This window comes from Semicossyphus pulcher, unplaced genomic scaffold, assembly GCF_022749685.1.
Source record: "Semicossyphus pulcher isolate SPU_LCO1_2020_fin unplaced genomic scaffold, fSemPul1.0.p SCAF_17, whole genome shotgun sequence".
Taxonomy (NCBI): Eukaryota; Metazoa; Chordata; class Actinopteri; order Labriformes; family Labridae; genus Semicossyphus; species Semicossyphus pulcher.
In genome coordinates this window covers 27,593,303-27,611,612 of record NW_027211681.1, presented here as the reverse complement: position 1 = coordinate 27,611,612, position 18,310 = coordinate 27,593,303, and the positions used below count along the sequence as shown (strand labels likewise).

Sequence of the window (18,310 nt, the reverse complement as noted above, 5' to 3'; positions counted from 1 at the left end):
CTGTGGGAAACCCGTAATGTGTAATGTGCATGTGTAGCTAGCTAACTCAGCTAGCGAGCTGTCAGAGAGGACAGCGTTTATTTTGTGGAAATATTCACATTATTCTGAATGTTTGGGTGAAAGGGACGAGAACAACATGACGGTGAAATGTAAGCTGTGTCTGGAGGAGAAGTGCTCGTCAGCTGTGAAGAGCTCGACTTCAAACGTGAAGAAGCATCTGCAGCTAAACACAGCTCCACAACACTGGTGGGACTGAGAGCCTGTGTTGGATTGTTGTCATGGAAACAGCTGTGCCTAACACTGTATGCCTCTGCCCAGTTCACTGTCAGACTGTTAGCATCATAAAGAGCTGTAAAGGTTATACTGCGTCTGTCAGTCCTGTGATCAGGCTGCATAGTGACAGATTATGGGCCGTACTTTCTGGATGATTTCCTCCTCTATGACCGTAAAATGAAGATCTTTCAGAGGTAGAAGAATAAATCCTGTTGTTTTGGGAAAAAAGTCCGAATTTTTCACAATTTTCTGACATTTTATTGACAAAACTACAAATAAATGAATCAAGAAAATAATCAACAGGGCAACTGACTGGATGAAGATAATCAATAGCTCTAACCCTAAAACATTTTGAACTTTAGATAGTTTAGATGTATTTTAATCAGTATTAATCATTGCATCAGTTATATTTTGTTGTATTTGTGCAGTTTAAGACGACAAACTTTTTCCTTCCAGCTCCATTTTTTTCCCATTACATGCATACAGCATGTTCCTAAATCCATCCCCGATGCCCCCCCGCCCCTCAGCACAATGAAACTTTATTACAGTGAAAAAAAAAAAAGGAAGGTAAAAGCCATCGAGCTAGCAGAGTATCAGGGGACACATCACAGCTCTCAGGGGGACAGTGACTCCATCTGCAGGAAACCAAAGCACATCCAATAAACTCGCCCTGCAGAGCTCCTTTTCTCCAAAATAAAAGCCCTAATCTACAAACTACAGTACACACAGTTTGGAGGTACTGCATTCCTTTCAAACACTGCGATTCAATTGATTGTGATCTGGTAAAGTTTTCAGCTCAGGACACAAAGAGCACGGACCACTGAAACCCTGTTACCGTGGACTTTATGTGGCTCTGCACGCTGTTATAACGTGGGCGTAAGTTTGCCAAAACATGCAGAGAGGGCAGGAAATGTGGACAATAGTTAGCTAAACACAGAAGTGTACTCGATCCGAATAAGTCAACACTGACTGACATGAACCAAAACTATGAAATCAGGTCTTTTTGTTTGAAACTTTCGGGCTCTGTAAGAAACACACAAACAGTCTACTTGACATGAGCAGGGTCATGACTGTGTTTTTACATCAGCTTCCTCTGATGGAACTTTGGAGTCTAGAAGAGCAGAGCAGAAGCACCAAAAGGAGACGTCATTGTTTTTACAGTAGCTGATGGAAAAGAACAGAAAAATGAGACTCTGTCTTTGTCTTATTGGGAATCTACACTGATATCAAAAACAAAAGTATTCCAGAGGACAAAATAAATTCAAGCCGAGCCGCACAACACGGAGCGGATCGTCGCAACATGAAACCTCACATCAAACATCGGTTATATTTGGATACTCGGCCGCCTGGGTGTCGAGTTTCTGAGGTACAGAACTTAGTCGACCTCTCACGTGAGGAGACCAAAGGAAACAAGCTCATTCATGAAAGAGCAAGAGTCTGGTCTTTGGAAACTGAACTCTAAAGAACTCAGACATGCTGAACAGCAGCTCGAACATCAGCATCCATACATCTAATTTCCAAAGCCTTTCTGCTCTCTGACCTCAAAGATCCAACCAGAGAAGATGTTACCAATAAACCTGAGTCTCTTCAGCTTCCCAATAAAACAGATTTGGGCCAGAATTCCTGCCAGAGATACAACCAGCACGAGAACCAGACAACAGGAACTAATCACAACAGTTCTCAGTGCAGCCTACGGTGAATTACGCAACAGGAGCTCTGTTCACATGAATGAGGAAACCGTCTGACTGGTCTGAGCGAACCTTAATGCAACATAAGGAGAAGGTAGGTCGCTTACGTTCATGTCGCAGAAGGAGCCGAGGATGTTGCTTTCGTGAGCAGATATGTCCTGGAAAAGAGAAAGAGAGAAGTGTCAGGGTTTAAAAGGATTCATGTGAGAGGAAAACGTGATTACACAGCTTGTTTACATTCTGTTATTACACAGACATGAGGGATAAACATTTTAATCCCTTACAGACGTAGAACAATATCAAGGGAAATTTACTCATTTGCTTCCTTGCGAGGAATCCATATCACTCTTTTGTTTTTGCTACAAGTCCAGAGCTGGAGTTTAGAGGTGTTTAGCCTAGCTTAGCATAAAAACTGAAAGCAGGGGGAAAGTGCTAGCCTCAATGACTCCGAACTCAAGATTTTTTTGTTTTAAAAAGAAGATTTACACAAGTACAAATGTAAGAATATGCAGTTATAGCTTCATGAGGTGCATGCTGGAAAGACGCCAGGGTGCAGTGTCTTCCAGCTGTAGCCTAGCTTAGCAGATACCCCTCTCCCACCGAAATTAGCTCGTTGACGCAGGTTTTTCAGACCCGGGAAGACCCGCTTATAGATGCCGATTGTCTCTGTTCCCATTGCCAGTGAAGTATCCTCCTGTCGGTCTCTTTTCTGCTGCGTCACCGTCTGACGTCACAAACGCGCCGGAGACAGGGTTAGTAACCAGTGAAGATGTTACAGTGGTTAGGTCTTTATTGTATCTATCACTCATTCAGTCTGTTTATCAAATTTGAAACGATGTTCGAGCGCTGCTCGGACGGAGACGGGCGGAGTTTGTAGCTGAGATGACGAGGAGTCGCAGAAGTTACCGACAGAGCATAGCATCGCGTTCCCATCGATGCCGTTCGGAGCCGAGGCAATAATTACCCGGGTCTACTGCAGAGTCATGTGACCCGGGTCTGAATGCAGATTGTAACCTTTCCCACTGCATCGGGGTGTAAGCAGGTTTTTTGACCAGAGGGAAAGCGGCTATAGAGTCTGAAAGACGCGGAAACTACAGCTGGGTCCCAAATCAGGGGCTGCATCCTTCGAAGGACGTATTTGAAGGCCGATTGCGTCACAGAGGCGTGTTGAAGGCTGTCCCGTTTCAAAGGCTCCTTCGCCGATAAATGCGTCCTACTTTTCCCGGGCCACGAAGGATCCTTCGGGTGCATCCTTCGAGGAATACACTTTAAATGTAAACATGTTTGGTTTCAACTCAATCGAATAGCTGCGATACAAATGTTTAATAAAAAAATAAAAGGAAGGCGCCTTGAAACTAAATGATTATTTAAAATAACAGGTTAAGTTACGTGACGTTAGTCATGATAGCTAGACCAGACCGTCTCATTTCAGTTCAGCTTTAGCATCTACACAGGATACGAATGACTCATCTCTGTACACCACGTCCTTCAAAGGATGCAGCCCCTGAATTGATACTCAGGCTACTCCTCTCAAAGGTTATGCTTTTAAATACTTCTTAAGTTTACTTATTAACATGAGAGATATAGTTATTTTATTACAATAAAAATCTAATTGATGGCTTTATGGGGAATTACATGCATGAACAATTACATGGTGAATTATTAAAGGGTGAATTGACTTCCCGGACTTTCCAGGTTTATTTTCACAATGAAAATGTTTGCAGAGAACACATCTTTGTTTGCTTTTCAGGGATTAAGGGATTCTCATAAATACGCATTCATGTTAAAAACATTATTTTTACTGTCATGTATCAATTTAAGTATCAGCCTTAAAAATCTAGCCCCTTGAAAGACCTAATCTGTGGGTGAGGTGGTGTGTGAGGGGTGGGGTGTGTGCTTACCTCTATAGTGGGGTGTGTGTTGTGTTTGTAGGCTGTGTAGAGGGGGAACTGGATCTGGAAGATCTTGGCGGCACACAGGAGCAGTTTCTCCCTCTCCTCTGTGCTCCAGGAGCTGAATGGATCCTGGCTTTCACTGCTGCTGTTTGCTCCTGCACCACCATCACCACCCCCAGACCCACTGCTGCTCTCCCCAGGCCCGAGTCCTTCCATCTGGGCTTCAGAGGGCTGGTTGGGCCCCTGACCCTGGGTCTTATTCTGGTTCAAATCAGGGGCTTCTCCATCCTCCTCGGCAGAGTCTCTCTCCACATTCACAGGTTCGTCCTCCCCGGGTGAGGACGGCTGGGGGAGGGGTCCAGGTGCGGCCTCGCCCCCTCTCCATTCAGACCTCTCTGTCCCAGTAACGCCCCCTTTATGGGTGTGGTCCTGGACCCTGCAGAGGCGGTCTCTCAGGCTGCTGATCTGAGCGATGACCAGGTTAATGAGGGCGTAGACCAGCTGGTTAAAGACCTCCAGGTGCTTGTACTCCTTGAAGCAGCAGAGACATTGTCTGCAGACACACAAAGAAGAAACAGGAAGTGTTAAAGAATAAGGTCTGCTGTGTTGTGGATGCATGAACAGCTGCAGGTGTGACAGAGCGCAGAGCAGAGAGGACACACACAGCCGCCTCTAAAGAACCAGAATAATCATCAGCTTCATTTACTCACTTTGCAGCCTTGTGCTGAAAGTCTGACTGTAGGTTTCTTTTTAAAGCTTCCGTCTTCAAAAACAATCCAGCGCAAGTTTAAAGGACATTTTATCGGTTAAAACTACGGATGTAACGATACACTCGATTTACTCATATTAATAAAGAAGTATAAATAATCCTTTTTAATTTTGAGGTTGTATAGTTTATTTGTTGTAATGTAAAAAAAGTATAAACTGTAGCCTATATGATAAATGCAGTGAGCCATAATGCCGATATATTAACAAGAAAAAAATATTTTCTATTCGTCTATTTCGGACTTTTAAGTCTGTCAAACAAAATAAATCCCCCTCCCTACTTCTACCACTCTCGGTCCACCAGCTCAGACACCCGCACAAAAGTAGAGAGAGTTCAGGTGGAGCGACACGTTTCTTTATAACTACAAACAGACCTGTGGGCTGCAGTCGTGTTATTTAAACGCCATTTCATCTATGTTTCATCAGCGTGAGGAGCCTGGTGAACTTTTGGAAACGAAGGCTTGAGTCTCCTACTTCCTGTCGACACACACAGCCTCGTGCCGTGTGCCGCAGGTGCAGCTGCTAAGTTAACAGTCCGCAGCACGTCCGCTCCGTGGACAGTCCGTTTATGTGGCCACAGCGTTAACCAACACCAGGCGAGGTGTCGCTGATAACGGGAATACATTCTCTAAAAAGCCGCCTCGTGCAACTGAAAAGCCCTGAAAGCGTAACCTAGCTGACACTGCCTGACAGCAGCAGCAGCAGCAGCAGCGCATGCTAGAAGTTTACAGGTGACAAAACAGGATGCAGCCCCTGGATTGGGACACAGCTGCAGACTCTGATGCACTGATGAAGGGCTGCACAAAAGTGATATCAGATTGACTTTTCCTGCTGATAAGTCGCAGAAAACCAGAAGCACAACGGTTAAGCTACTTATTCACTGTATTCAGCTACAAACGTGATGACGTCGAACAAGAGAAGCCAAAAGCGATTCATCTCTTCATCATATCGATTCTTTGTATTGCGAGGTATCGTTACATCCCTCGTTAAAACATAAAACAACAGCTGATACTTAATGAAACCCTATTGCTTGGGACGTACACCTGATAGGGTGCAATCTGCAGACACCTTACGTAGCCTTCAGCCAGAAGCAGATGTCATCAGGTTGTACCCAACCATCTCTAAGTGTTTCAACCCTTAACCACAACACTCTGCTCCTTGCTGCCAGCCTCCTCCCTCCCACCTACTCCATATCCAGCAGGAGGCTCGTTGTGCCTCCTCCCCCATCCTGCTTGTTTCTTGCTCCTTTAGTCCAGGCACAGAGCTGACAACAATCACCTTGGCTGGGAAACCTCTGCAACCGATCTCCACAGGCAACAACCATGCCTGCCTTCCCTTGTCCGTGCACTCCTGAACCGGGGAATGTATCTATGTGGCTACAAATGACAAAAATACTTTCTACAAAAATGTCTCAACTGCTTAAACCAAGAGGCGTCTGTCCTGTGGCACACATGTGCACACGTGTGCCACAGGACAGGACGGTTACCAGCACTTCCTCCTACTTTCTCCCCACATGGAAGCATTACACACTTCCATATAAATCACAGGAGGCTAAAGCAGGCTCTCTTCTTGCTCAAACAAAATGAGTCAGCAGTTTTTCAATGTTTAGGTCAGCTTCTTCCAACTCTCCTTCACACACACATCCAAAAACATTCCAGCTGGAGGAATAAAAACAGACTTAAAACAAACCAAACAAGAGTCACCGTTACTCACACCCTTCACGTCGCCTGACAGCCCCGACTGTCGAGGTATCTTACATCTAAACAAATCTAGTTTCTGCAGATTTATTTATCCAAGTGAAGGCTGGCAGAGCATGAAAGCTCAATGATTTAACGTGTTGATTAAAGGTAGCCGGACTCGTTCATAATGACTCAGACCAGATTATCCTGGCTCATCGGGAGTTTCCACAATTTCCTCTCTGCTTTAAATCAATTCCAGGATGGTTTTCCAACGCGTGTGAAATTAGATTTGCTATTTTCCCTTTTTTTAAATAGTTTTAAAGGACAGACTTTCCTTCTGCCTCGTCAGCGGGGTCAGCTATAAACCCTGACACCATCAGGATATAGTGATGAAGTCCAAAGGTCAACAGGCAGCTCTGACACCATTAAAAAGTCATTTCAACATTTTTACACCCGGGCTCTATCTTTCCATGTTTCAGGGTCTACATAAAGCCTGGCCCACAAATGTAAGAGAGCCCACGCACGACGATGGAGAGCAACGATCTGAACAGCACACCACACACTAACACATTCATCACCAACAACCAGAGTCCGACACTCACAGCTGGAAATCTCACTAAATCTCCGGCGGTCGAACGAGACTTTAGAGTAAACAAACATGGCGGGTGACGGGCAGGAAGAATTGGCGAAGACAAACTGTGGATGAAGTCGTGGCGACGGCGTGAACACGGGCTGTACATGTCACTTTATGCTGCACGTTTGCTTTTGTCACCATGGCTGCGGTTGTTGTGCTTCCTGCTTCAGTCAGCTCGCTTCCTGATTGGCTATCGTTTGGCTCCACGTGACGATCCACAGAGAGCGTGCTCGGCTGTCCTTGAGGTTCTCCCCCACACACAACAGGATATCAGAAATACTGAACATGATTTGAAATCGGTGCGGCCACGACGTTCTTCCGAGGAGATCAGGGGAAGTAAAATCACTCTTAACATCGCTCACACCACAAGAACATCTGAGAGATGATCTTTAGAACCATCAGAGAATCAGGACTTTGCTTACTTTAGTCAGAAGCAGAGAATCAGGCCCCCGAGTATCTTGTAGTTTGTACCCCGCTTAACTTAACTTAACGGTACGAGAAGTTTTGGAATCGCTCCGGTAGATCGCTTCAGCCACAAAACAAGCTCTAACCTAAAACCTTGGGGACAACGGCCCGATCAAAGTGCGTCCACTGGGGGCGCTAGTTTAGCTCAGTTGGTAGAGCACGCGCCTCATATACAGAGGCTACAGTCCTCGGCCGGCGGTTCCCAGGTTCAACTACTGTCTGCCAATCATTTGGTGCATGTCGTCCCGCTCCTGTCCATCTTCAGCTGTCCCATCAATTAAAGGCAAAAAGCCCAAAAAATGATCTTAAAAAAAACGACATTATGACAACATCACAGAAAGGATCCCTACAGAGATAGACCTTTTTATTTAAAGAAAGACTCCATCGGGAAAATCAGAATTTCCACCCCAGAGAACGCAGGAGTTGCTGGTCTACTTCTGGTAGTGTTGAAGGGGTTCTGTGTGTTACACACACATTTTGTTAAATCTGAACAAAGAATTAAAAACTCCAGCATACCACCAACTCCCGTGGGAAGATATCAGATCCTTGCGTTAATGTTGTTGACACTTTGGTTAACAACCAGCAAAAAATACTTAATGTACAAAATGTTTAACTGTGTGCGATTGCCCTTGAAAGTTAAGTTGTGGGGCTCCGGTTTAACTCAGCGGTTTAAACGTGTGTACAGAGACTACAGTCCTCGATGCAGCGGCCCCGGGTTCGACTCCCACCCTCTGCCCTTTGCTGCGTGTCATCTCCACTCTACTCACTATCCACTGTCCTCTCTCTAACACAGGCATAAAAGAAGTTAAATGTGGTGCAGGGGCTTATTACGGTTTAACTTTTAACACACAGGAAACAACATCTGAACTTTTATCAGTTGGTTCATGGCAGCAGCACTGACCTCTGTGTCCAGGAGCTGATGTATCCGAGCACTCGCAGGGCATGTTCCTTCTTCAGCTGGAAGCCTCCTTCACTGCTGTCTGCATCCGATACTGAGGAGAGAGCAGAGAGAGCACCTGTTAGAGAACATATCACATATGAAGAAGCAGACTAAACACCACCAGTTAACTGGCACTTGATTATATAGTTAGTCGTCAAACTGTTAGATGTTATTCGATGTTCAGGCAGCTTCAGGCCAAAGTTACTCAGTCACCTGTTATAGCACCGGTCTTCAAAGATCCACATCAGACACACACAGTGAAGAAGAATGCTGACCTGAATTTGCATCACAGACCAAACCAACCATCGTGGCTCAGTTAGCTGCAAGTTTTTCTCATTAAACTGAACCCAAACCTTCTCCGCTCTGTGTGTGAACAGACGTCCCCCTGAAGCCTCTGGGCGGATTTTGTGTTCTGGGATATTAGCACGGCTCGGGGTGGATGTCTCTCTGATGTTTTGATGATGTTGTCAGGGAACAGTAACGCAGGTGCCAACATTAAACCCAGTTTGTGGCAGCAGCAGCTCACTGTGGATATAAATACAATGAGGGGGAGGACGTCTCCTGCACTGTGCCATCACACTCCTCGGCTCAGCAGAGACTGTAACGTTCAGACAGACTGGAGGCGTTTAAATATGAATGTTCCAGCTGTGACTCCATAATAATCAAGTTCAACCAAAATGTGTTTTTGCGAGACGACAGCTGTCCTCAGTACGGAAGATCGGATGCACTCGGTGTGACTAAATATGTTAAAAAGATGCTTTTAGACCGCCTGCAATCAGTTTACCAGCAGAGGAAGGAAGAGTAAGACTCAGTCAGCCACAGGGCTGCACAACTGATCCATTATTAATCTGGTCACGATTTTGTCTTCTCACGATTAAATAAACATGACTGACGGTCATATTGACATTTAAAACGCTCCGCCCGTAGAAAACTCTGCTGCATATCAAATCAAGCGCTCCCTAAACTAACAGCCCCGCCCCCAGGGGGCGATGGAGAGGTTCTGGCGTCATTTTTTGGACAGTTTAGAGAGGAAGAGTAAACAACAGAGACGGTCGGAGAAACTAAAGTCAAACGTCTGAACAGAAGACGAAGAGCTGGTCCTCTGAAACGGCTCGTCAGCGCTTGTTTGGAGGTGTTTCAGGTTTAAGTGATGTGAAGAAGAAACAATAACCAGCAGAGAGGTCATGACCCCTGCGTCTGCGCCGCAAAGCAACACGACTACAGAGTTACAAAGTGCAGCATGATGAGTGTGTGAAGGCCGAGAGGAAGAACGAGCTGCTCCCCGTCCTCCAGCGTCACGTCAGACATCCAGAACAGAGACGCTGCACAGAGACACCCGATCACCCAGCTCCCACAGACACACTGACATTACCCATGATGCACCACATGCAGGTAAAGAACCTAAGTCTCAGTATGATGCAGAATTTGTACATGAGCTGGAATGTAGAACAAAATGGAGCTGAAAGCGTCGCTCTGATTATTTAAATGTACAATTAAAAAATGTATTAATAATCGCAATTTTGGCATAATCGTGCAGCCCTAGTGAGCTATGCTAACATGCTAATGCTACCAACAGAACAGCTTCACCTTCACACCTCCATCAAAGGCACCGCTAAAGTTCTTACGTCAGGTATTATGTTTCCCATATTTAGCATCTAAGTTCAGCATGTGAGCATGCTGTGTGGTACAAATCAGTGAAAAACACAAAGTGCAAGTTACACAAATATCATGCTAAATAAAAGTTTAAGAGATCACCAGAGTTACTAGAACTGATCTTGAGGGGATCATAAGTGTCTGCACCAAATTTCATGGCCATCCATGTCACAGTTTATGAGCTAATAACCACCCGCCCTCGCATGACAACACAAACCGTCCTCGACAATGAGCAGCGTACATGATCAGCACGTCGTTTACATATTAAGAGCCCCGTCACACAAACACTGTTGGCATCTCAAGGTTGGCGTGTTATCTGCTCCACACTTCATCTGCACACAAAGTCAGCAGTCCTTCCACGGGGACGGTTTCCTCTCAGTCCTCGTAGGAACATCTGAAAACACATTTTGCTTTGACTTCTATCCACACCAAGACCAACACTGGTTCACGACTGTCAACATTTTACAGGTTGGGTTTTTAAGAGGCCAGCCTTGTTGTTTCTTTAAACTTTCTGTGACATGCTTAGTGTGCTCTGCATGAGCCACGTCGTCCCATAAGACTCACATCACACACACAAGCCGGGTGTGCAGCCTTTTACATTGGGCCAGGCAACGCCGCTGTAAAGCCGCCCCAGTGTGTGTTTCTACAGCGTTCCAGAAGTAGAACATAACTGTTTCAAGTAAATGCTAAATGGACTGTACGTACAGCTCTTTGCTAGTTTGTGACCACTCAAAGCTGCTTTGACACTACATGTCACATTCACCCGTTCACACACACATTCATTCACACACTGATGGCAGAGGCTGCTACCTAGTGTGCCCAACTGTCAATCAGTTATCATTCATACCTGTTGGCTATGCCACTGGGAGCAATTTGGGGTTCAGTGTCTTGCCCAAGGACACTTCGACATGTAGCCTGAGGGAGCTGGGGATCGAACCTCCGGCCTTCCGACTGAAAGATGACCGACTCTACCACTGAGCCACAACCGTCTCACACACGGCGCTGTTCCACCCTGCCGGCTCCGCCGTTTACGCAGACGCCAATACGCAGACGCTGTTACTACCTCCGATGCCGGCTCAGAGGCGGAACGACTTCGCCCCTTCGCCTCTGTGCGTTCTACATAGAAGACGAAACATAACAGAGGCGTAATAAACCCGCCTTGAACTGGCAGTGTAAAAGGGGCAAATGAATTACACCTGAAAATACCTAAACTTAAAGCAACACGACCTGAACCAGACCGATGTTGAACAATTTTCTTGCCCATTTGCAGATTTTGGTCAATACCTGCAGCCACACTGTGTGTAAACTGATATTGCAGGTGTACAACTGCATCTTTTGATTATTTTTAAATCAACCAATTCATCACTAAAGAGCCTAAAAATTACCCATCTGCAATGTCCCTGAGCTCAAGGCTGAAAGCAGTCCAAATTATATCCAGTTTACACACACAACAAAAAGCATCCAGTGCTCAGCGTGCAGGAAACCCCAGCTTATCCCTGCTGCGTCAGGAAACACCACTTTAACACAGCCCCCTGTTGTAAAAGGGGATTCTGTCTCTTACAAGCCGAACACACGAACACATGCTGCTGCAGCAAATCTGAGGTCACAGGTCGCACACAGACACAACACATGGACCTGCCAGTCTTGTAGACGGAGCTGTCACAGCTGAAAGCCCCCTGCTGTGGAAACTCCAACCTCACGCTCCACAACGACAGTCAGTATCAGTCAAGGTGTAACACAGACCCCAACAGGCTGAGTCTGCACCATACAGAAACGTTTCACCTTCCTCTGCCTCTCTGTGTCTCGTTTAAGTGAACAAATACTGTGACGAGGGATGCACGAGATCGATTCTTCTGAGCCCATAACAATAACCGATAATTACATGCTTGTGACGGCCGATACCGATAAGATTACCGATATTTTTTTTTTTCAATGTGTAAGCTTGTTAAGAAGTAAATGAAAGCAATTATTGTTTTTGAATTGGGTAAAATTGTTTTCATCAGAATAATAATAAAATATTCCCATTATTGGCCGACAATTAATCGAACCGATACCGTGCATCCCTAACTGTGATCCATCAAAGCACAAGTTATTTGTTTGATGTTATTATGATACATACGATGACCTGATACCTCTGTGCCGTGATCTGTCGGCGTGGTGTGCCCTTGATTTTGGACAGCCTAACAGATGTTCACAGGAGTGAAAGGGCAAAACTATCTTCAACCACACCACTACGAATCCTTTGTTTGAAATTGTATTGATTTTCTTTATTCTTTGGTAACTAGTACAAAAACACAACATCCAATAGGAGTAGGGGTGGGAACCTTCGGGTGTCTCACGATTCGATTCTGATTCTTGGGGTCATGATTCGATTCAGAACCGATCATCAATTCAAAACGATTCTCGATTCAGATTCGATTTTTGAATTAGCACATGCTTCAGGATCTACTCCAGTCCTCTGTGAGCTAATGAAGGCGGTGCAGCAAATAATGGCATGAAAGCGTAAGATTATATAATTTTCAGTTTTTGTAAAAAGTTATCAGCTGATTACAATAATAACACACAAAGGCAAATCTAAGCCCAAAGGTAACATTTACTGGTGTTCTACGGAAGTCGCAAAGTGTGCAAGGTAAAAACCGATTTTTGGCAGTTATGAATCGATTTAGAATCTTTGAAGATTGGAATCACGATTGTTTTTGCCACCCCTAAATAGGAGCGCTCTCTGCAGCACCAAACAGGAAGAAGCAAACCAGGTCAACATGGAGGGGGCTCAGGGGACGGCTGCTTTAGAGCGTTGTTGGTTAGCGTCACTCAGAGTTTGAAGTAATAGGAATGAAGGAAACGACTTGCTAAGAGTCTGATAGCATGTTATGCTAACTCGGCTAATGCCAAGGCCTCATGGCAGATGAAACAAAGGCAGCTGTGGACAAACGCTGCTTCTGTTTCTGCTCCATTGTTTGTTTTCCTTCTTGTCAATTTCCCCCAGGAGCATGATGGGAAATAATCGCAACAAGAATCTAGTTGTAGTCTTGTAAATATTCACCCAGAAAGATACAGAGTCATATTTTTCAAACCCATAAAAACTTTAAAGTATTGTTTTGTTTGCACAGCTCTAATTGTGACTCATGTGTCTATCAAACTTGACAATATAAAGCATTTCAGCTGAACGCTAAAAGTGCTACAAGTTTTCACTGTATTAAAATGTATTTATATAAGAATGCAGCATAAAATCAAAGCTAGTTTTTTACTCTCTACTGGCACGCTATGTGATGGACTGTGATCAACTGCAAAACCTGTCCTGGAGTTTCCAAGAAACTACACCAGGCAGTCCTCTGGTCAGTGTCATGTTACTCCTTCCACACTGGGCCTCGGCATGGACACGTTTACAAATGCACAAGTCTGAATCTCAACCGAATGTCACACAAACAACTTAGCAACAAGATCATCGTCATGGCATCCAAATATCAAAGCAGACGGTGAAATATTTCTTCAAGAAACTACAACTGACGACTTCAACAATCACAGAAGTTTAATGAACTTGAGCAGAAAAGTCAACTGAGACGTAAACATGCAAAGAAACTCCTACAGTGACATATTTGTTATTGACTAACGGCTTATTCAAATTACACATTAAGGCCAAAAGAACAGTGACTTTTTATTTAGTATTCTTTGTCTTGTTTGAGGGGAAATCTTTGGGCAACAACAAACAATGAGATTCTAATAATTGTGTGATTCCAACTTTGTGTCAACAGTTTGTTTTCTTCCCTTTCCTGTTTCATCAAGTCAAAGCCCCCCCACACAAAGACATTACACATAAACAAGCACTGTCCTGCACGAAGCCCTGACCTCAACCTCATCCAACATCAGGGCCCGACCTCACTACTAACCTATTCAGAGCAACACGGCTGCCCGGCCCTGGTGAGCAGCCGTCTCCTTTAAGAATGGAAAATTAATGATATTGACCTTTAAACGTCATTTGATAGACTCCCCCAACAGGAGAGACACGAAAAGAGACAGAGCCGCACGGAAAGCGTGCAGGCGTGTGCCACACAGATGCAAGACCTCACTTTAATTTGGACGTAATGCATTGAAATTCTGTTCTATTAATGATTTAGTATCTGAATTGTGAAGACTGAGAATGAGATATGGGATCTTTCTGACTGCAGACTCATATGAAAAGGTTTAACACAGCAGAACCATGTCATGCGTACAGGATTGAAGCAATTCCCTGAAGCCACATTCTAAAAATCTTGGGGAAAGTCTTCCCAGAAGACAGAAGGCTCTTACAGCAGCAGCATAATGCCCATTGTTTTTCCCATGGGTGACAAATTAACAGAGAAGAATCAACATATATTGTCTCAGTAAGGTGTTAAAAAATCTTGTTATCCTGGAGAGACCAGGGCTATCAGGATAGATAGGTTTCATCAGAGGATAAAGGTCATAATACACAACAACTTTGTGTTGATTTGCAGTGACCCTTCCTCTCTAAGGCTGCACTCAGACAGCAGGAGTTTGCCGTTCTCAACAAACGGTGCATGAATCTGGTTGTGGACCTTGGTAGGTACGATGTTCGGCACAGAATATCTGGTATCGTAAGAGATTTACAAATCCATCTTAAACCTCCTGAACCGCTTGCAGACTCATCAGAGCAATCCCGATAATATCAAACATGTTTAATAAAGAGGAATTAAAATATGGATTACTACCAGAGCAGGAACACAACTGCCAATGAGAGAGAAGTCTACAAGGATGGAGATGCTGACGGTGTTGCAAGGTAAAAGTTCTTGCTTTCTGGCTAACGTTAGCTAGCGTACAACTGTCGACAAGAAACGGGTACAATCTCACCTTCAGATCTTGCTGAAGAAAAGAGTTCACGACGTCTTCTTGAACATTTTTTCATCCAAACCTGTTCAGCTTTCTGCCTTTGTTTTTTCTTACTGCAGAGCATCACTAAAGCTGGTTGTAGTCAGTCTCTGTTTTTTATATCTGCTTCTCTGTGAGATCATGTGATTTCATACGAGATCACATGAGGTGGTACACTGCTCCCTCTGGTACACTCAATAATCTTAATAATATTCTGAGTGGTTGATGTGCCAATATGTTCAGATCTTGCAGTTTGAGCGTGTTTGACATTAGAAGGAATATCTGTGAGCTTTCTCCTAATGTGTGTGATGCAACATGACTTTTAAATGAGTAAGGATATTAAAAAATCCTGTAGTCTGTGGACCCAAACCATCGAAATAACATGCCACAACAATCCTCTCACTGAAGGGATGATGCATTCAGGTTTTTCCTTTAGTTTATAAACCATCTGTGCGTCTAATGTTCAGGTGTCCACTCACTGTTAGCCATAGAGTGTACATTCCATTCCAATAACAGGTGGCCACAACTCACTCTCACAAGTGGATGTTAGTGTTCACACACTCCTCAAGTGTTCATCTTCTAATTCACAACACATCAACCTTTTAAAAAAGGTAAACAGCGTAATGTTTTTCTGAATTGCTACAGTCAGGTGCGGGATTGTCTGTTAAGTGGATTGGTAGAGCCTGAAGGAGGAGCTTTCACTTCTCACACACACAACCTCATGACATGCAATAGGCTGCAAACACATGGCGAACAGAAAAATAAACCGTCATTAGCTGCATAGTGACGGCTTTAAATACAGGGTAATAACACAACCAGGTTTTGTCGATTGTCTTACAAACAGCCCTAAAGTGCAGCAAGGCCTGGTTAGCACGCCTGGACTAACGGCTAACTTTTTGCTATAAAAGCAACCTTGTATTTACGTTTGCTGGCTTAAGTTGAAGCTAGCCTTGGAGGTGAAATGGACTTCCTTGCAAGATTACAGTTCTTTAAACCACCAAAACAAACAAGCATGAAGACTTTTGTGCATTATACATCAGCCGAAATATGTACTCAAGCTACCGAGGACTAACGATGTGCTATGAGCCAAAATATGCGCCTCGTTGCAGCCATTAATTTTCTAGGCTAGCTTAGTGTCCGCTAGCCTCGACTAGCTTAACATTTACCAGACTCATCAAAACACAAATGAGAAATTTACATTATCATATTCATGTCAGCACTATTAACTGTGAGGGGAATATTGTCAGTTAGCAGGCCATTTTGAAAAAGGAATGTGACCATCCGCAAAACAATGGGTGGTAGCGGAGTGGACAGCTAGCAGACTGACCTGACAAACACATCAAACAAAGTCAGGCTGCTCGCTAGCTAAACTAGCTAACTTAGCTAACTTCCAAGCCCGTGCAAGCTGCCTTTAAGCAACAGCGGCATCCTTTGAAATTGCTTCTGTGCACCGTGGTCAACAGTGCTAAAGTATTTTAAGTCATGGCTGAAATGTCACATACAACATTTATCGAGGTAGTGTGATTTCGAGTCGATTTATGAGCTAGCTAATGTGAGTTCTGTGAGGAGTGTTTGACAGACAGGCCCAAAACTGACTGCCAATTTGGAAGAGAAAATGGCATTTGCATTCATATCAAAGCGACACAGTCTGACACGAAGACACAACTGTCACCGAATGCAAAGTGTGCAGAAATAAAGTCAGTTCTTCCACTGTCTTATATCTGCAAAGCGTCAAACGAAATGCAAGCTTATCAAAAAAAACACAAAGTTATATTTAGCTAGCCTCAAAGCTAACATGCTCCCATCCAGCTTCAGTGGACAGCGATGCTAACATCAAGCAGCTAGTTCATCATCGTGTGATGTAAATAGAATGACTTGTTTACTTACTTTCATTTAAAACCTCCACCAGCTCGGCGCAGTTTTCGCACATTGTTCATGAAGAGGAAAACTGAGTGCACCTACTCAAACCATGGCACTGGAAACTGTTGTTGGCTGGCAGCTGGTTGTTTTTGGGGTAAAAAAGGCCCAGTGGAGGGAGTGATTGGTGAAGGTTATTCCACTAAATGAAACCAGGGGAGACAAAAAGGTGTAGAACGTGATTTGCATCCAAGCGAAGTAGATGTACACCAAAAGTTAAGAGGCACTGAAAGGTAGAAATCGAGTCAGTCTCCAATCTGAGCGTTACTTGAGAGAGCAGACACAGCAGCCATGTTGAAAAAGGAGGGGGGGCGATAGAGAGTGAAGATAGTTCGGGACTTTTCGTGCTGTCTTCTTCGCCAGTTCGTTTTTCTTCGGAAGTCTCGCGATATTTCCCCAGTGTAGTTTTGTTTACCTTTTCTTCGGATCTCAAGGGCAAATGCGGTGAAAGCAATCTACATCACTTCTACACACAACTTTGATGTGGTTAATTAAAATATACAATTAAAATATTTATTTAAAGGTTAATATATTTGACAATCAATATTCAACTCAATTAGATTACCATATTTATTTATGAGTCAGGCTTTTTATTTGGAGTAATTTTATTGCAAGTTCTTATTATTGTTTTATACAAAGTTTTATCTCTGGTATTTATTTTTTACTTAAACTTTTGACTGTTTTTATTGATTACTAACCTTTTATTGGGGTGATTACATTTTATTATTTATTCATATCTTTTTAACTTTTGTATTGCTTGTTCTGCTCTTTTAAACTTGTATTTGTTGCTGTCAATTTCTGTTCCTTTGTGAAGCACTTTGGGTTGCATGCTTGTATGTATGAAAGGAACTATATAATAAAGTTGAGTTAAATTTGACAGAAATGTTACAATAATATGTGTCTGGTGTTAAAAAGTTACATTCACAGTTTTCTCTGTTTGCTTAAAACTAAAACATGGATATGCAATTTATCAAATATAAATATAATAGAAGAATATGAATCTCAGAAAATGTAATAAGTCAATTTGAATGTACTCTTAAAGCATTTGGGCTAGGAGTTTATAAAGTCAGGAAAGTTATAATATATAGTTTTTAATGTGTTTCAGTCACCCCTGATGTTATTTATTACACCTACTGATCATTTAGATCCCTCATTATCCAAATATTTATAATTAATTTCAGCATCAGAAATCACAGCAAAAGGTGACATTTAAAACAATTTCCATCAAACACATATGTCATAACTCTCTCTGAAACCACAACACATTTCTAAAGAATAAAGATGAGAGAAGAGATTCAGTCTAGATTAACACCTCTAATACAGCTCTGTTTAACCATGTTCTGTGCTTGGACAGTCTCGCTCTCATATTTATTTTGCCAATTTTTTTCTGCTGTTTAGTTGTTTTCTTGTTTAATCCAGTAGGGAAGTTTTTATTTCTTGGTCTTGCTTATTTCTTGCTTCCAGTTCTGCAATTTAGGTTCAATAAATGTTGTTTATGAATATCCTTAAAGTGTGTCTGCAGACTTTGCATATTGTTT

The 18,310-nt window shown here is 43.4% G+C and overlaps 1 protein-coding gene across 2 annotated transcripts in view; it reads right to left on the bottom strand.

Annotated features, from left to right (window-relative positions):
* The window catches only part of usp34 (ubiquitin specific peptidase 34), a 60,999-nt gene extending 43,934 nt beyond the window's left edge, over nucleotides 1-17,065 (bottom strand). For both annotated transcript variants that reach the window (XM_069665325.1, XM_069665326.1), the window contains exons 1-4: nucleotides 16,743-17,065; nucleotides 8,301-8,391; nucleotides 3,863-4,409; nucleotides 2,069-2,119 (exon numbers count right to left, since the gene is read on the bottom strand). In XM_069665325.1, coding sequence (XP_069521426.1) covers nucleotides 2,069-2,119; nucleotides 3,863-4,409; nucleotides 8,301-8,391; nucleotides 16,743-16,785 — 732 coding nt within the window. In that variant the 5' untranslated portion in view covers nucleotides 16,786-17,065. The remainder of the gene's footprint in view (nucleotides 1-2,068; nucleotides 2,120-3,862; nucleotides 4,410-8,300; nucleotides 8,392-16,742) is intronic.
* Between the last annotated feature and the right edge of the window lie 1,245 nt (nucleotides 17,066-18,310).